This window comes from Talpa europaea (assembly GCF_964194135.1).
Source record: "Talpa europaea genome assembly, chromosome: 4".
Classification (NCBI taxonomy): Eukaryota; Metazoa; Chordata; class Mammalia; order Eulipotyphla; family Talpidae; genus Talpa; species Talpa europaea.
In genome coordinates this window covers 108953654-108973517 of record NC_140070.1, presented here as the reverse complement: position 1 = coordinate 108973517, position 19864 = coordinate 108953654, and the positions used below count along the sequence as shown (strand labels likewise).

The following is a 19864-nucleotide window of genomic DNA, read 5'->3' as shown; positions in this document are numbered from 1 at the left end:
TGATCTTGTAGAGAGATGATGGGGATCTGAGTTAATCATATAACTGAGCCATGGATTGGCAACTAACAAGGTGGAGACACTAAGGGAGAGGGAAGAATCTGGGAAGAAATCTAAATAGGGGCAGGGATGATGGTACCATTCACCAAGATGGATAAAATAGGAAATAGAAAAAAGAAAAATAGAAAGTTAGGCTACTTTTGGTACTGAGTTTGGGATGCAAGGAGTCATACAACTAGCAAAAACCAATAAGCAATTGAATGCATAGATTATGTGCTGAGGGGACTGGAAACACAGAGTAGTCAATTGTACTACAAGTCTATTCACTTACCTGTCTCAGGCTGGCAAAAGCTAGCCACCCTCTCTGGCGCACCTTTCATGAATATCAGTTGGTCACCCCCTATCACTTGGACAATGACTGTCATCCTCTGCAGTGCTGATGAGAATGGGAACTGATGCAGGATTGCAATTCCTTCCACCGGAACCTGGTTGAGGGATGGGGAATGGAGAGGCACATACTGACAGAGTTTCTAGTAGTTAATTCTAGTTGGGAATTAACTATTCCTCCCTTTCTTTATTTTAGCAAATAAGGGAAACAAGTTCTCACAAAGTTTCATCTGTGGAATTCAAAGGCACATCTGTGACCTTTCAGAACTGTGGGGTTGAAGGGATTTTCCCTTGAGTTTGGGTATTTCAGGGTGGCTCGCAGGCAAAGCTTACCTGACTGGCTGTGTTGCAGGGCTTAACTACCATCGCCTGTGCCGGCACTCCCTTGATGTGGGAATCATCCCCAGAAATAGCCATTTTCTGTTACACAAATGAGATATTTTATTGTAGAGATTTATTTCTTGTTCATCCACTGATACTATATTTAAATCCTCCCCTTAAGAAAATCCTCAGACCACCTCAATGTATTCTCTGTGTCTCCTCCCTCAGCGTGATGGAGGTGAACCGGTCTTATTTCACCACAGGGGGAAAAAAAAACAATGCACTGAAAATGCTGTGGAACTTGAAGGGCAGGCACGTTTGAATTATTCATGCAATTTATCCTGCTTTCTCTGTTGGAATGTGCTATATAAAGACTCATCCTCCATTTCTGAAGAGCTTAACTTGAAAATAGTGAGCCTGAAGAGTCAGACTTATTGTGTGAAGCAAGCGTCTTGCTGTCTTTCTTTTCCGGGCATTGATGGATATTTCTGTTCTTCCTTCTATCTAATTTGGATCGATGGTCCTCAGAGCACCACAGGGCAGGAACTATAATGTACGTGGTTAATGTTCAGTAAACACTCAGTAATTGCTATCATAATGACCCCAAATTACAGTCAAAGGAAACTTTTACCCAAAGATGTCAAAATGCTTTGTAATCATCATATCATTGAATGCTGAAAAAAATCTCAAGCGAGGAAACTGTAATCCCTACTTAGACATACAGAAGTTGCAACACAGGAAGGAGAGAAGGCTGGCTAATCTAGATGAGGTGCTTCCAGCACGTTATGAGTGTTGGAAGGTTTGTCTTCTTCAGGGGCCTTCACACGTATGTCTCAGGGGCTCAGGGCTGCACCAGGCTCCAGAGGTAGAGGTGCAGACGGTAGAGGTGGACGTGGGGCCAAGTGGGTAGGGAGGTGTGTTTCCTAAGCTCCACCTTTATGCCCCATCTTTCAGTGCATCTAAACAACTCCAACTATTTGTTACTTAATGTGTGCCTTCTGAATAAGCTTTCCTTTAAAAAAAATAAATAATAAGATTGTCGTTTTCTTGTTTTAGTTTATGTAAACACTTGTTGATCTAACTCAGTCCCCTCATTTTATGGTTATGGGACCCAAAGTTCCAAAAAGAGCAACGACTCTGAGAGTCAAACATTCAGAGCAGAGCCAAAACAAGTACCGGGAGAGCCAGATTCCTCTCCTAAACCACATCATACGCTGTTAATTCAACTCCAGAATCTCAGCAAAAGCTCTTTCATGGCTTTCCTTTTCATTGTCTTAGAAACAAAACCAATACCAAATTTATAAGAATCAAACTCTTAGTAACAATGCATTATCCTAAGCACTGGGGAAAGTGATGATTCCTAATCCTCATGTTCTAAAAAATCTTTGAAGCCAGACATTGCTCATACTAAATATAAAGAGCTGAAAAACACATTTTATAATAATTCTAATTATATGGATACTATTGAATCTATCATATATGTCAAGCACAGTATTAAGGATTTTTAGAAATGATCATTCCATTTACTCTTCCTGATAACTATAATGGAGATGCTTTGTACAAAGGAAGAAAACAGACACATGTCCCTCATTGCTGCATGGACTCCATACTGGAGACCTCACATTTTAGGTTACCCCTGCATTGCTCTGACATTGAAGAAGCTTCTCAGAGTCTCTGCAGATTACAGACTTACCCAGGTGGTAGCTTCAAACATTTTGAGATCCAGAGGGTCTCCCTGGATGGTGCCATCAAGAAGGATGAGAGAGTGGCAGCTGGCCATGGCCGCACACAGTGGGCCCCAGGGCAAAGCTCTGGCGGAGGTGAACCTGTGGACTTCCTGGAAACTGAAAGACAAATGACAAAAGGTTTCAATCCTATTCTTGATGGCAAAATAGAGCTTTGGGGAGAGAATATCCTTACAGAATATAATTTAATGTGCTTTGTTACATTAACACCCACTTTCCAATCCCCTCCATAGATAGTGTTGCATCCAGTCATTACAGAAGTTTGATGAGTATGAGAGAGGTCTCAGATTCATTTAATCTCTTTCCTCCCTTTTTTTTTAAGGAAAAAATTTTGTTTAAAGATTTGTTTATACAAGAACCAGGGTACAGTCCAGATGCGTGGGAGCATGAGAGGATTCACCAGAGACAGAGCGGGGAACAGAACAGGCAGACTGACGAAATACACTGCTGAGGGGAGCAGCGGGCGAGACAGGAGAGGTCTGCTGTGCCATGTGGGTCCCTCACCAGCTGGCCGGGATCGAACCGGCGCTGCAGAGGCTGTGGACAGTTTCACAGTGCAGCGCTCAACCATCTGCACCACCAAGAGAGGCCCCCCTATTTTTTTAAGATTTATTTATTTATGCATACAAGAACTGGGGTACAGGCCAGAGGGAGGTTTGGGGGAGGATTCACCAGAGACAGAGTGGGGAACAGAACAGGCAGATTGACTGAAAAACACTGCTGAGAGGAGCAGCAGGAGAGACAGGAGAGGTCTGCTGCACCACGTGGGTCAGCTCCCTAGCCAGGCATCGAATTTGCGGCAGTAGTTGTGGATAGTTTCATAATGCTGACACTTAACCCCTCAGGCCACCAGGGAGGTCCTCTTCTCTTTTTCTTTACACTTCCTCTGGAAATTATTTAATTCCACTGTAAGGAAGATACTACAGGTATCTTCTTAATTCTAAGTACATCCACTCCCACCTCAGCTACCAGATCACTTCATTTGCTACCCACGAGACAGAACAGGCTCATATGATAGCTAAGTGGGTGCATGTGTATCTCCCAGTCTTCTGTCTCTTTCTCTCCAACATATTTGATGTTTGACCCACAGTATACATGGGTGAATGAATGAGTTGGCTACTAGAAAATCTGAAAGACCATTATGGTAAAGAAATGAACCCTAAAAACTATATTTAAAAAGAACACTGCATCCTGCTCTTCCACCTTGGCATTAGTGCCCATATTGCAGCCATCATCACCCCAACTTCCTATAGAAAGTAACTTCATTTAAAAGCTACTGAGATAGAACTCAATATCATGGCAGGGTTCTTTCACCCATTCAGAGATAAAGTCATCAACCTTGGTGGGCCCCACTAAGAAATATCCTTGCTGTGAGTCCATTCTGTATTGTGCAGTGCAGTAGGTGGCTCAGGAGGAAGCTGATTCTATTTGAAGGACTCTGTGTGGCCGTGGTGCTTCCTGCATTGATGCTAAATCTGCTCCTTAGAACCAGTCAGAATCTACTTGCTTTCCATCCTGCACATGTCAGCTTCTTTCAGATTTGCACACCAGTGTGGCTGTGCCCTTTGAATCCCCCTTCCTCTAGTGCTACCCAGGGACCTTTAGCTGGACCTCCACTACACAGTTTCTAGATCTCTCAACTTCCTCTTTACTCTTCCTTGGAGGAGTCTGTCATAGTTTGTCTTAAAGTGTGGTCACCAGGATCAGACTCTTAGTTCTCATGAAATGTGCACTGTATTTCTTTAAATACAGTCTGATGTGGATCCAGCCTCTTCTTCTTGAAGGCATCCATGCCACAGTACTAACTCATGAGTCAGCCATATTTCTTCCTGGCTTCCTCATTCAAACTTCCCTAAGAGGTCAAAAACATCCTGACTGCCTACTGACCCTGACAATTATATCTATTATTATAAATCAGTTCAAGTTGTCTTTGTGGTAAACAATATCCTCCCAGGTATTTTAGTAAACATCTAAAGGGAAAAGATTACCAGCAGTGTGATTAGCACAAAGCTTAAGGTCACACGATAAAACAAACACGTATCAGGAAAAGATACATATTTAAGACAGCACAAATTGTCATCGGTATGTAATTCTGAATGTGTAATTTTCACTTCCTGCAGATTGGGTCAAACCCTGGATTGCTCACAAGTAAACAGAACTCTGTCACCCCTGTTCTTGTATTTTTATTTGAATGTTATGATTTGTCAAGACTGGTAAACATCTGATGGTTCTTGAAGTATCTGCACAACAGGAAGACTCTTTTTAAAAAGGTAAGAACTACTAGAGATAAAAGCTTTTACAAAAAGATATTTAATAGCCTGTAAGTTAGGCGCTAACTTATTGCATAGAAGTGAGCCTATTTTATTTCATGTTATTACGTACATTTTCAGGATTTTATTTTATTTTATTTTAAAGATTTATTTATTTTTATACAATAACCGGGGTACAGGCCAGATGCGCAGGAGGGTGAGAGGATTCACCAGAGACAGAGCGGGAAACAGAACAGGCAGACTGAAGAAATACACTGCTGAGGGGAGCAGCAGGCGAGACAGGAGAGGTCTGCCTTGCCATGTGGGATCCTCGCCAGCCAGCCGGGATCAAACCTGGGCTGCAGAGGCCACGGACAGCTTCACAGTGCGGCGCTCAACCGCCTGCGCCACCAGGGAGGCCCCTCCGGATTTTATTTAAATTTAAACTGCTCTTTTAGTCATTTGATTGCAATTTGGAAGAAGGAAGGATAGGAAGCAGGTTTAATATTCAATAGCCTAAGCATTATGTCCACTGTTGTTTTTTTTAAAAAATTAAATTTATATTAAATTTACATTTAGAAATAAAAAAGTTTCAAAAGTTTTGTGAATAATGTGATGTCAATTCAATAAGTAAAAGAGCATTCAAAACACAAAACATATTTAATTCATTTTAGGTGAACATTTACTGTGCAGCTACTATGTATGCACAATACAGTGGCATTAAGAATACAAATATAAATGAGGAAAAGACTACTTTCAAGATATGCATATATTGGGAAAAAATGCACATACTTTTTTGCTAAAGATGAAACAAACAAAAAATATACTAATCAGCAAGGAGGCCAAGTATATATACAGAACTCTCTTCAAGGGGCAAATGAAAAGAACTTGAGAAAGGTTAACACATAAAAGGTTAACACATAAAAGAGTCTTCTTTGTAGACTGAAGTGGTTAGAAGCACCAAGGTTAATTTTCTAGCCCAGGAAACAGACTTGTTTATAAACAGTATCTTAGGGGCCTCCCTAGTGGTGCAAGGGTTCAAATCTCTATGAATCTATCTGCAGCCACTGCAGCACAAGTTCAATCCCCACCCAGGGAGGTAACCCAACATGGCACAGCAGACCTCTCCTGTCTCTCCCGCTGCTCCCCTCAGCAGAGTAGTTCAGTTGATCTGCCTGTTCAATAAATAGTATCTTTTTTTTTAAAGATTTATTTATTCATGCATACAAGAACTGGGGTACAGGCCAGATGTGCGGGAGGGTGAGAGGATTCACCAGAGACAGAATGGGGAACAGAACAGGCAGACTGACCAAAATACACTGCTGAGGGGAGCAGCAGGCAAGACCAAAGAGGTCTGCTACGCCATGTGGGTATCTCAGCAGCTGGCTGGGCTCAAAGTCGTTCTGCAGAGGCTGCAGACAGCTTCACAGCTCTGCACTCAACCACCTGTGCCACCAGCAAGGTCCCAAAATAAATAGTATCTTAATATAAAGGTGTATTAAACACAAATAATGAAAATATTTTATGCTTAACTTGCATGTCATCTGAAAAATGCAAAAAAAATCAAAATATAAATTTTTGGCATAGATGCTTTGCAATTTTAGGTTGCAAGTAGGAGAGGGAAATACTTTCATTAAAAAAAAAAAAAAAAAAAAAAAAAAAAAACCTGAATGTCAGCTTTTTCATGTTCTCATCACATTGGAGTTGCCCCGGAGAGAAAAAGCAGACAAGGAACAGGAAGCAAACTCAGACATGGCCACAAGAGGGCCAGAAAAGAGGGCCCTGCTAATCTTTACCACACCAAACTGCCAAAACTGAGTCTTTCCTGGCTAGGAAAGAGGAGTTTCCAGCAGTCAGAAGGCAGAATTCCCAGAAGTAGAATACCAAGTACCATGAGTACACTAGCTATGGTTCAACAAGTTTCTCTTCCTGAAATTCAAAATATGCAAGTGCCTCCTGGCCCACCTAAAGGCTTCAGCTTGTACCAGACACCTTACCTCCCCAAAGGGCAGCCCTCTAGCATCATCCAAGTTAGTTACACTGGAACAATTTCATATCCCTGACTAATCTACTGAAAGCAAATTACATTTTAGCAAGTATTTACTTCACCATCATCTGTTGGATGTTTTAGCAGTATGGGACAAGAACTGGGATGTGGGGGAAAACACACGTTTTGGTAAAACCTGGAAGTGTTCAAGAAGAGAAATTAAATGAAGATATCCTGGCCACCACAACTTGCCAAAATCAAAGCCAAAATGTCTCTATTATTAGCTTTCAGGAGAAAATGCAGAAATCTGGGAAAAGACAAACTACATTTAATACAAGCTACTTACCCACTCCTCTCGCAGGGCACGACTCCCCAGACATCTAAGCCATCCCTTGTTAAGGTGCCTGTCTAAACAGAAATAAGCACCAGTTTACTTTGAAGGTCCAGTAACCACAGGGTGGAGACCAAGAAGGTATGTTTTAGCAGGAAAATATGTTCACAAACATAATATTGAGATGACCACTCCAAGGAACAAGAAAATAAGAAATGTATCTGGAGACCTGGGTAGAAGCTTTGATGAGCTTGTACCAGTTATATGACAAATGGATGCTTAAGATCTTAGAACTTCAGCGTTCCTGGTGATAAAAGGAAGAAAATAGTTTCGACCTTACATATTTCAAAGATTTGTTTTGAGGCTCTAATGGTAGACAGAATGGATGAGTAAGTCCTTGGTAAGGCTGCAGGAGTCAGTGGGACAATTCCCATTTATGGCAGAAGATAAAGATATTTCAGTAAAAATTAGCAACGAGAGTAGAATTTTTCACACTTCTAAAGAAAAGGCTATTATTTGACACCTATTTGGTAGGAAGGTAATGCTTCTTGGTATTTTTCTCAGGGTACATAATGATGAAGGTCTTTGTCTGGAGTAAAACTCCAACTGCAGGACAGGGACAAACTGTTTACTCCCTCTAAACTTCAGAGCCTTTATCTGCAACATGGTCATAATTGTATAAGGTTGTTGTGAAGATTAAATGAGAAAGTAAAATGAAGCACTAGATCCAATATCTGGCATAGAATAAAAGCTAATAACAATGACAACTGCACAGTCACTACTAAATTTTGATTCAAATCCATGTCTTAATTACCTCTTCATTTTCCATGCCAAGGATGACATGACCCCATAAATAGAACATCTTTCTTTGTCTTGCTAGTGTGACCACAAAATGATATTGAAATGTTGGCAAGAGCCAAGTCAACCATTTGGTCTTGGTAGAGCTCTCTAATATTTTAGTAATTATAAAATAACGCATTGATCCCATGAAATCTATGCCATCAAAAACCTGTTGAATGGTATGAAGTTTCAGTTTGGGAAGATGGAAAAAAGCCTGGAGATGGATAGTGGTGACAGTTGCACAACACTGTGAATGCATGTAACACCACTCAAAAATGATGAAAATGGTAAATTTTATGTTATGTCTATTTTACCTCAATAAACATACAAATTATGAAAAAGGAAGGCAACAATAAAAAATACTTAAATGGTTCCCCACTGCCCAAAGAACATGTAAAATTTTCTGAGCCAAGCATTCAACATCTATAAATACCCTCTCCTATCATTAATGTCCTTCTCTAGTCAAAATCACACTCTGCTCTCCTGATGCCATGCCTTTGTCCATATTCACCAGCCAACAATGTCATTGTATTGCCTATATTTTTTAATTTTCTGTACAACACAATGTTTTGGCATCTTAAACCTTTCTGATGGGGAGTAGCCTGCCTCTCTCTCTCGGGCTAGCCAGTTCTCCGAGACAGCAAGGGACTCAGCCAACAGCATTCCATATGCCAACTCACCAGTCAGGAGCCACACCTCCTCCATCAGTCCTGCTCCCCTAGAGACAATATTCCTCAGCCTTAGTCACCCTAGGATCAAGTTGGTAAACTAGGGGCCTCCCCATAGCTGAAAACTCATAGAAACCATGCAAACTGGGGCCTCTCCATTGGTGCAAGAGGTTAAGACACAACCTATGAAGCTATCCGCAGCCACTGTAGCATGAGTTGGATCCCCAGCCAGGGAGCTGCCCACCTGGTGCAGTAGACCTCTCCTGACTCGCCCATTGCTCCCCTCAGCAGTTTATTTCAGTCAATCCACCTGTTCTGTTTCCCACTCTGTCTCTGGTGAATCCTCTCACTCCCCACACCTCTGGCCTATACCCCAGATCTTGTAAGCATAAATAAATAAATCTTTTAAAAATTAAAAAAAAAGAAAGAAACCATAAAAACTGGCCAAGCATAAGCTGTCACCCTGTCCTGCTTTACCTTTCCCGTCCCTGTTAAGTCCATGGCCTCAATGCTCCTTTAGCTCCTTTCCTTGCTTCCTAATCACAGTCAGACATTGTCTGGGGTCCTGCACACTGTGAGCCATGACTCTCCTTTCTAGGGGGGCTGGGAGTAACAAATTTTTCTTTAAATAGCATTGATCTCTCCCTGTGGTCACTCAATAACCTTTATAAATTAAAACTTCATTTCCATCGTATCCTTTCACAACTCTCACCTTCACTCCCAGCATATGTGTGTACGGACTAAAAGAACACATTCAAGGGGAGAGGCCATAAGAGACTGATTGGAGTAACGAGCATGTATCCAAGGATAATTTTGAACAATATACTAGAGATGGGAAAATAGAGTAAGGGTTTGATGGGGGCTTTATTGCAATCAAGTCTCATAGTATTGCATAGTTAAATTAAAAACTGGGCCTCTCTGGTGATCTACGGGTTAAATCTCAGCACTATCACTGTTGTGGCCTGAGTTTGATCTCCAGCGGGGGAGCTAACCCACATGGCACAGCAGACCTCTCCCGTCTCATCTGCTGCTCCCCTTAACAGTGTTTTTCAGTAAATCTGCCTGCTCTGCTCCCCACTCTGTCTCTGGTGAATCCTCTCACCCCCACACATCTGGCCTATACCTCAATTCTTCTATGCATAAATAAATAATCTTAGAAAAAATTTTAAACTCTTCCTTTTTTATTCATTCATGAATTAAAAAAATATATTTATTGGGCACTGACTATATACCAGGCAATACCTTGGCATTAAGGATTTTGGTTTTTATCTGAGGGTTTTAACTGTTGAGTAATAGAATGCTATTTTAATTAATTGGGTTTCAGAGAATATTGGAGCTGAAACAACCCCAAAATATACTCCTATGCAAGTACCCTTTCCCTTTCCTCTGAACTTCAGAATCAGAGAGATCAAGAGGCCTCACTTTCCTAAATCACACACCCAATCAGACAGAAATGAAACCAGGTCCCCACACCCTGTATTTCCTGCCTCACAAGAACATAAAACACCTATACATGATGGCACTGTTGATAAAATGGAGATGAGAACGAGGATGAAACCCACATACCTTATCAAAGCAGACAAGGTTCAATTGTCCACATACATTGATCCTCTGGGGACTGATGCAAAAGATGCCTCTCTTCTTCAGCCTCCTCTGGGCATAGATAATACCCGTGGTCAGGGCAGCAGGCAGAGCGGGAGGGACTGCAATTGTAATAACATCCAAGGCTTTCTTCACCACCTCCTCGGCAGGTTCCTAGAAGATAGAGGCTCTTTAGCTGTTGTGTCAATAGATCAATAGAATGATCAGTTCTATGACTTTTTTATAAAAGTATATGACTTTTTTGTTTACTTTTTTAGGTGAAATTCCTGGAAATGATAAGAGTGGGTCTAAGGGTATGAACATGTTTCTGGCTCTCTGTGTATATTGACAAAGTGCAATGAGAGGGCTTGTGGCCATTCACACAGCTCAAGCAGAGAACACTGCATCAGTTAGCGAAGGCCACACCAACATCCATTATACGGGTTTTATTTAAGAGCTAAAACATACTACATTATCAAAAAAATATACTCTCAGAAAATGAAAAAAATATATAATGTAAGGAAAGCATGCAAGAGAAGAAGCATATTAGTATCTCAATAAACAAAGAGTTTTTATATTATTAGATCTGTTACTAAGGAACTTCATGATCAACTGCTTATATTGGGGAACAGAAGTATATAACAGGTCTCCATGTTTGGCTTTGTTTCCCAGGTTTGTAAACCATGCTCTTGAAAAGGTCAACTGCAGTGTATAAAATACACAGAGATGAGTGTAACTGTACATGTATTTAAAGAACAAAAGAGCTTACCCCACTGAGCACATAGACACACAAAGTATAGATCATCCCAATGGTGGCTGTCCCCACGAGGCACAGGAGGAACATGATGGCATCCCTGTAGAGCTTAAAGTTCACTGGCTTGGGGTATAGAATGGATCTCACAAGGTCCCCCTTTGCAGTGTTGAATCCTGAAGCAGCAAACACATACCCCACACTCTCAGGATGACAAAACCTACTATGAGTGTTCTTCTAAACCACCATATAGCCTTTCTTTTTCTCTAGAGATATTTAGACAGTGGTTAAACTCAAACACATCTAAAGGATAACCGGGGAAATACATAGGTACTAAAATGGAAATATCTTACTACTTCAGGTCCTAGGACTCTCTATGGTCTCCTCCTTCTAATTTGAATTTTAATGCATCACAGTGATAGGAAACCACCGCACTGGGGCAGGACACAGCTTTCCCAATATATAACTTCTTTTGTAAAGAAACCACCCATGAGCGTGTCAACTCACAAGTCACTTGAGTTTATATTAAATGGCTGAGTAATGAACTGATGAAGCATGTCTAATACTTTTGAGAGTCAAGTTTTCAGTTTCTAACTTGGGATTTTGGGTGAGAAGACCTGAGTTTTAGGTCCAGTTCTTTCTCTCACTGACTGTATGATTTTCAAAAAGTCACTTGAATTGTGTCTGCTTCAGTCTATTCACGTATAGAGTGGGAACAGTAGACTCTTTATTCCACTTGATATGTGGAAACAATTTATAAACTTCAGCTCATAAATAATAATTATAGTCACCAATATTATTTTTAATAAAATGCATGAGTGTTCACACTTAAAATATACAGATTTTTAAACACACAAACATACATATATATTTGGGTTGTTATCTAAAGATTTCTCTTTACCCAATAAATTTAAGGCACTAGAAACTGAGTGAAATTATTTCATTTAAATAACAACAATAACAAAAAGAGATGCTAACTAACCAGTCTGCAGCACCACCGCTCTCACCACGGCCCCAGAACAAGCTCCCGTGGCCTGGATAACCTCGGTTCCACAGAAGAGGATGTGCCGTTTGTAATCCCCTTCACTCTGTGTTTTCCAGGGCACAGAGCTATCCATCATGGGTAATGGAGTTTTAGTGACTGGGATACTCTCTCCTACAGAAAATAAGCATCTTATTTTGTGAAGTGGATACCTGCACTCATTTAAATCACACACACACTGGCAGACATTTGCTGTGAGATTGCCACATGGTGGGAGCAACCCAGTGCTAACTGGGGATACAAGGAGAGAAGTATAGTTCTTATTTTAAGTGGTTATAGTCCAGAGGAGGAATCAGACATGCAAACCGATAAAGTTAATAGCATGTCACTAATACCATGAGTACTTTAAAATCAAACATGTCTGCTAAAATAGACTGGAAATAAACATGGAGGGAGCAGTCTAGACTGTGTGAGAACTGTGCAGGGGCCTAGGCATGGAGTACCCTTCATGCATGTATTTAAGTGTTTAAATGTTTTTCATCAGGCATTGGTGGAAGGTAATAGCTGGGAGATTTTCAGCTTTTCATCTTTTTAAAATTATTAATAAAGTACCATTGTTTTACATCTTTGTTAATATTTTGACAATATAGGATTTCTCCTCTTAGGTGTGAACAGTTCCCAACTGCACCTCCAGCCTTCAATCACACCAGACTTCAATTCATTCCCTGTTCTGTAGAAAGCATGCACTCTTGCATATAAATGTGATATCACCGCCCCCATAAAAAGGCTGAAAGCCCCACTTATGCCATTTGTGGCAACATAAGAGAGTGCCAGGCTTGCTTAGCAAATTTTGACAAAATCAGGTTATTTTCCCCACCAAACGAGGTCCATTTGTTCTGAGGAACAGTTTGTAAAACTTTCAATTTGTTTTTGCAGTGCGTAGTATAAAAGTAGAGACATATTCTGAGACATGTTCTGACCCTACATATAGTAGCATCACTTTCAATAGAAAAAAAATGTATTTGGCATTGTAAAAGTTCTAGCACCCAAGAATTTTCATGAATCTATGGATTCCTTAGAGAAAAGAACTTGACCAACCATGCTTCCCCCCCCCCATAAGAGGATGCTGTGTGTTCTTATCTCCATGTTATGCCTCTCTGATCAGTCTGCAAGAAGTGGAGATTTTAATGGCAACCACAGTACATCAATGTATGTTCACAGCATCCCATTCCATTTCTGAAAAAGACTTTACAGTTCTTCTTTATCTCACAGAAATAGCACCACATCTCCCCATAAGCGCACATGTGAGTGAGAACTTAAAGTGCCCTTGACACTGTGATCTCTTCTCTGAACCAGAGTTTCCACATTTGTGAGATGCAATCATCTCTAAGGTCCCACCCACCTCCATCCCACTACTTAGCAAGTGAAATATGGTTTGGCCAACATACCTAGAGTGGAACTAAAGGCAACAGATTTGCCCAGTTTTGCATCATAAAATTTTCCACATTTTAAGCCAAGCTAGGAAGATCTCAGATTTGACCCCGTGCATTTCAGGATGTCATTAATGGTTTTCAGCCCTTCCAAATCTACCAGAAGACATATTTTATATAAAAATGCTAAACGGAAGCCACATGATTCTGACACATCTAATGATCTCCACAGATAAATGACAGTTTTAATAACCCCTCGGTTCAAGAAGAAAGTGCTAAGCACTTTCAGAAAGTCATGACTGTATCAAAGAACACCTGAGAAGCAGCTTTAATTTGAACTCTCAGAACCAGCCGGAGCAGAACTGTTTAGTGAGATTGAGCAAGAATAAGCAGCCCAGGTCTGGCCATTGACATTCTAGAAGAGGAGGGACCTGGTGAAGGGGGTTGCAGAGGCTACAAGCTAGAGATACGGAGGTACGCACCTGTCAGCATGCCTTCATCGACCACACAGCTGCCATCAATCAGGACGGCATCACATGGCATCTGCACTTTGTTCCCTGTCAAAATTAATAGATCTCCAGGGACCAGGAAGCGTGATTCCAGCTCTTGGACTCCAACTGAAACAGGGAGGAGACAGCGTTAAATCAGGTTTTTTCCCACAAAAACACAATCCAATATCTACCTAAATTAGAAATCAATAAAAAAGCAGCCAGAGTATATTTTTAAGGAGGCTATTCCTCACCATTGATTCAAAATCTGGAAACAGTAAGGAAAAAAAGCATAAAATTCAATTGTAGAAAATAAAGATCTTTATGTATCAAGAAAAATAAGTAAACAAAGAAAAGGGTACCTGATAAGTTAGGTTTTCTCACAGTTCAGAAAATATGTTTGAAAGTCATAGACACAGACAAGAGTAATATTTCTAATATAAAAAGTGTTTCTGATAAGAATTGTACAGCAAGTGACCACAGAGCAAAATTGCTAGAGGCTAACAGTTCACACACACACACACACACACACTGCAAGTGGCATGTTAAAACAAATGAAAAATACTCATTCTTACTCATAATAAGAAAAATGAAAATTTCTTCCTTCCTTCCTGCCTGCCTTTGTTTCTCTCCTTTCTTTTCTCTTCCCAAAGCTGAAAGCTTTTTAGGGACAAAGCAAAAGAGGCATCCACAGAGAGAACTGGGTGGGCGAGGAGACAGGTAGTGCCAGCTCCTGGCACTAGAAGCTAGAATGGCAACACCAGTGTACAAGGTCTGGTGCAGGCAGCGAGAGGCCCAGGAAGAGGTGAACAGTGACATGCACTTGTGGGATGGGTGGCGGAGAGGGGTTCATGGTGGCAGCGACCTGATGTGGCATTTTGGAGTCTGAGCAGAGTGAAAAGGATGAGTGCAGGGGAAGGGAGTGAGAGCCTTGGAGGCATTGACAGTGGTGGAGAATGGGTTAGGTCTTTGTTTCTTAATTTGAAATTGTCTGATATTCTACATAGTTAAACTCACATTCAATAGGAGTTTGATACAAATTAGTATATATATGAGGCTAATGGGAGCCAGGTTTCTCACTGAAAAAAGGAAATTACAAATATAAACAGAAATAAAACTAGAATGAGTTCTGGTATTTGGTTTAGAATTGTATATAACAGTGAAAACTCAGTTTTCAGTAGAAAATAATGCAGTTGTCAATGTGTATGAAATAAGGATATAGACATATATAATGTTTTCTTGTCTGATTTGTTTCATACACCTATTCTTTAATTCTGTTCTCTGAGAGGGCCTGGGAGCAGTGAAAACCCAGTAACAATGTGTGCATCTAGTGCTCAAACTATAGTTTCTAACTTCTACTCTCTCCCCAAAGAAATCAGGTTCTTTAAAGTAATGGCTGATTACCAGGTCAGTCCAAGAAAAGTATAGTATAAGCCAGAATATCTTTTTCCGTAAGTAGGAAGGGCACAAAGAGTGATGGGAACAGATGGAAAAAACATCAAAACCAACGCAAAGGGCTCTGACCATCTAAATCTGTAACAATTTGAGCATCAAAGGAAATAATGATAATAATGACCTATAACCCATCCAATAAAATGGAATGTCATGAGCTTATAATGATATAAGTAAATGAATCAACGAGTAGGGGGGGAAATGACAATTAATGTAGGAGTAAAGACAAATTAGAAAGTCACCATTTGGCAACTATCAAAGTAATAATTAACTTAGCCAAGAAATATTAATGAATTATAAAACTACTGGGTGAAAACTTGATGAGGATGGTTTATTTATTTAGCTTCAAAATGTCTCTCCACAAAATAACTATCAACTACAAAAGGGAAAAGTGCAAATTTACAATGGAGAAACCTGGCAGACACCATTTAATTAAGTAAAGCAAGTTAATGTTGCTGTAATAGGACAAATTTAAATTATGTACCAGCTGAGAAGAGGCAATGAAAACACAGTATCACTTCTGTGATATTCCAGGCAAAAATGCAGAACCTGAGTTTAATTATGAGGGAACATCAGACATATCCAAACTAAGAGACAGTCTACAAAATAAAGAGAGTTGAAAGAGTCAAGGTTGAGAGTCAAGGAAAGACTAAAGATTAAAGAGACATGACAAACAGCAGTATTGTGCGATCCTGGGTCCTTTCTTTTAAAGAACATGAGACAAATGTGAAACTTAAATGGGATCTGAGCATCCATTGGCATTAATGCATCAATTATTAACTTCCTGATATTAATTGCTGCATGGTCATTTAATTAGGAGAATGTCCTTGTCTTAAACAAATATACACTCAAATATATGGCAGTCAAGGAGCCACAAATCAGCGGTTTATTCTCAACTCAGGAAAAAAAATATTTGAACTATTCTTGCAACTTTTCTGTAAGCTTTAATTATTTCCTAAATAAAGAGAAGAATGTGCATGAGATAACATTGTTCACCTATTTAATTAGAAAAATTGAAAAGTTTGTGAGCATATTCTGTTGGCAAGGCTATAGGGGAAACACATTCTCTTAGACATTTCTGCTGCAAATACAAACTGGTACTCTCTCTAATGGAAAAACAATTTGCCAATATCTACTTAGCAAAAGTGCATTTTTTCTTTAACTCAGCAATTTGGTTTCTCAAAATCTATACCAAAGATAGACTGGCAAAAATATGAAAAAACAGATGCACAAAGCTTTTTATCATAGCACTACTTTTATAGTAAATGACTTTTAAAAATCATTCAGTAGAGGACTGACTGAATAAACAATGACTCCTCCACACAAGAGAGTACTATACCATTGAAATAATAAATCATATATATATAATGTATCCTATATAATTTGCATTTTCTAATGTAGGAAAAAATAAAAATAAGCAATAATGAATTCTATAGGGAGAATTGCACACAAGGTAGAGAGAAGAGGGATAAGAAATAGAGATGCTGGAGGGCTTCTGTTTTATGGATTTCACTTTCAAACCATGTAGACATTTTATACTATATTTTTACAAGTCAATACAAAAATAAATTTGAAATCCAATACTAGAAGTCAAGTGATATGAACCTATCAAATTGTTGGCATAACCATACAGAGAACTATTGTAAGTGACTTTAGAGCATAATTGAAAAATAGAATATATATGCATATATTAATGTACATTATATAGTACACATTATATTTATATAATACTTATAATATGTATGTGTGTATATATATATATATATAATTTGGACATTCCTAATGATATATCACAAACAAGGAAAAAGAACTCTAAAAGTAAATCTTAAATTATTTTTTGGAATCATATTTTTGAGTATGTTGCTCGTTATTTTGAGGTTATTGTATAGAAAGGGATAAAGTAAATGAGTAATCTGTTGCTTTTGGTATGGGGACAGGAAAGACAGTAGTTCCCCCAACAAAATTAAGTAAAAATTCCATAGTGCTAAACTTGAATTGGAAATATCAATATGAACTCATAATGCATGTTGCCTTTAACATAATAGGTTGTCTTTTTAAAAGGTGTAGAAACTGGTGAATGCCAGAGAAATGAGTTTGCCTAACACTATTGTTGAGGTCACTAAGTGCCATACTTAACTTTTAAGAATTCTTTGGAAAAAATGGACATGTCTAGATTTGGAACAGGAATAATACAAGATGAGTTTCGAATATCTTATCTTACCAGAGAGTAATAAAAATTCAAAGATTGGGCCTTCCCTGGTGGCGCAGCAGTTGAGCACTGGGCTGCAAAGCTGCCCGCAGCCTCAGCAGTGCCAGTTTGATGCCTGGCCACCGGTGAGCGTCCCACATGATGCAACAAATCTCTCCTGCTGCGCCTGCTGCTCCCCTCAGCAGTGTATTTCATCACCCTGCCTGTTCTGCTCCCCGTTCTGGCTCTGGTGAATTCTCTCACCCTTCCACGCTTCTGGCTGTACCCAGTGCTTGTATAAATAAATAAATAAATCTTTAAAAAAAAAATTCAAAGACTACTGGGGTCATGCCAGGAAAACACAAGAGCCAACCAGAAGAGGCTCTGAATGGGTAAAGTTGGGACAATGTGAGAAAAAATAGAATAAAAATTGCAGTGTAGGGAAATGTATGAATCATGTTTAACATTATATATCCATAATGACACCAAAAAAATTCCCCTGGAAAATGCTACTGAATCAACCTGTTATTTGAAAGCTGGCAAATAAAGTACAAAATATTAAGTATTCTTACCAAAAATTTAAGTATGTAGATATAACTACCAATTTAAGAGTACAAGGATAGAAAATCATAATAAATAACTCTATAGAAGTGTATCAATAGAATCTAGATCATGGAAACCAGAAGACAATTTACTTTCTTCAACAAAAAATTTGGAGGATAAACAATAATATATAGAGGAGGAAATGTATATCAACCAACTGCAATATAGAGATTTTACTCGGATTCTGATTTGAAAATACATATATTATATAATACATATACACACATATATATGAGTAAATATGCATATATATGTGCATGACATTTTGTGGTTTAGTTGAGGAAATTTGAACACTGCCTACATAATTGGTATCTTCTTTTAATTAGGGCGTATTGTTAGATATGATAAAGGAATTTAAAATGAGTCTTTATTAAATGAATATTTTTAAATGAAATAATATAATATCAGAATAGTTTCAAAGTAATCCAGGTGAAGGAAATGGTAGAACAGATTCAAACAAGAATCAGTGAGCCTGAGTTGGTAACCACCGAATTTGGATCATATCCTCTCCATTTGTTGTATACGCAAAAAATGTTTCATCATAAAAGTTAAGACAAGAAAATGATCAGACCATTTTTGTGGGGCCTCCCTGGTGGAGCAGGAGTAAAAACAGCACTACTGTTGCCAGCCACTGCTGCACAAATTCAATCCCCGGCCGGCTTAGGAGCTAACCCACATGGCGCAGCAGACCTCTCCTGTCTCGTCCGCTGCGCCCCTCAGCTGTGTATTTCAGTCAGTCTATCTGTTCTGCTCCCCACTCTCTCTGATGAATCCTCTCAGCCCCTGCACCTCTGGCTTACACCCCAGTTCTTGTATGCATAAATGAATAAATCTTTTTTAAAAAATGATCAGCGCCTCCAAGGTGAAGATTTACTCTACTTCCAGCCAAGATTTATCTCCCCACTAGTAAAAGCAAAACCATACAAAATATAGGAAACAATGGTTTTTCCACACTGAACATAAGCAACAGAAGAAACAGGAAACAAATCAAGGTGCTCTTCATTGCCCGGTTTACTGCTTGTAAGAGTTTCAGGTCACTGTGCAGGGATGAAGTACCCAGACAAGTGAAGCAGTCTCTCTGCATTCTAAGCAGAGATGAGAGTCTATGAAGACAAAGGTGGTTGAGCTTCCAGAACAGAACACTGGAGAAAGAGAACTGTCCAGAGGGGAGAGCCACAAAGACTTGCAGAAGCCCTTACTTTACAGCAAACTAGTAATCAGCATAGTATGAGGGAACTACTAGCAAAGGAACAATTGGACATTTGCATTTTAAGATGTTGTTTGCAATAGCAACAAAACAGAAAATAGTAGGGATAAATCTGAGAGAGAATGTGAAACACCTATGAATTGAAAACTGCAAAACATTCCTGAGAAAAAACAAAGAAGACCTAAATAAAGAGATATACTGTGTCTGTAAGTGAGAAGAGCCACATTTGCTAATATGTCAATTTTCCACGAATTGATTTATAGATTCAACAAAATTTACTCAAAATCTCAGCATGTTTTCTGGTAGAAATTGCCAAGTTGATTCTAAAAGTTATATGGAAATGCAAAGGGCCCACTATCACCAAAACAGTTCTGAAAAAACAGGAACAAAAGACACCAAAAGAACAAAGAAAAATAATGTTATATTTAAGACTTTTTATAAAGCCACATTGCATGGTATTTATATAAATGCAGGGAAACAGGTCCATAGAATGGAATAGGGAGTGCAGAAATTGATTCACCATGTATGCGTGGTTTTTGACAAAGTACAAAAGCAATTCAGTGGAGAAAGGATGATCTTTACAACAAATGGTATTGAAACACTTGTATATATGCTTGCAAAAATGGATCTAAATTTAAAAAAACTCAAAATACAACA

General features: G+C 39.2%; 1 protein-coding gene across 1 annotated transcript in view; it reads right to left on the bottom strand.

Moving 5' to 3' along the window:
* ATP13A4 (ATPase 13A4) overlaps positions 1-19864 on the bottom strand; it is a gene marked incomplete at its 3' end in the record, with an annotated part of 104324 nt that overhangs the window by 30720 nt on the left and 53740 nt on the right. Inside the window, exons 9-16 of the mRNA XM_084232212.1 lie at positions 13752-13886; positions 11840-12013; positions 10876-11033; positions 10092-10280; positions 7033-7094; positions 2399-2549; positions 718-804; positions 329-482 (exon numbers count right to left, since the gene is read on the bottom strand). Of these exons, the coding sequence (XP_084088338.1) occupies positions 329-482; positions 718-804; positions 2399-2549; positions 7033-7094; positions 10092-10280; positions 10876-11033; positions 11840-12013; positions 13752-13886 (1110 nt within the window). The remainder of the gene's footprint in view (positions 1-328; positions 483-717; positions 805-2398; positions 2550-7032; positions 7095-10091; positions 10281-10875; positions 11034-11839; positions 12014-13751; positions 13887-19864) is intronic.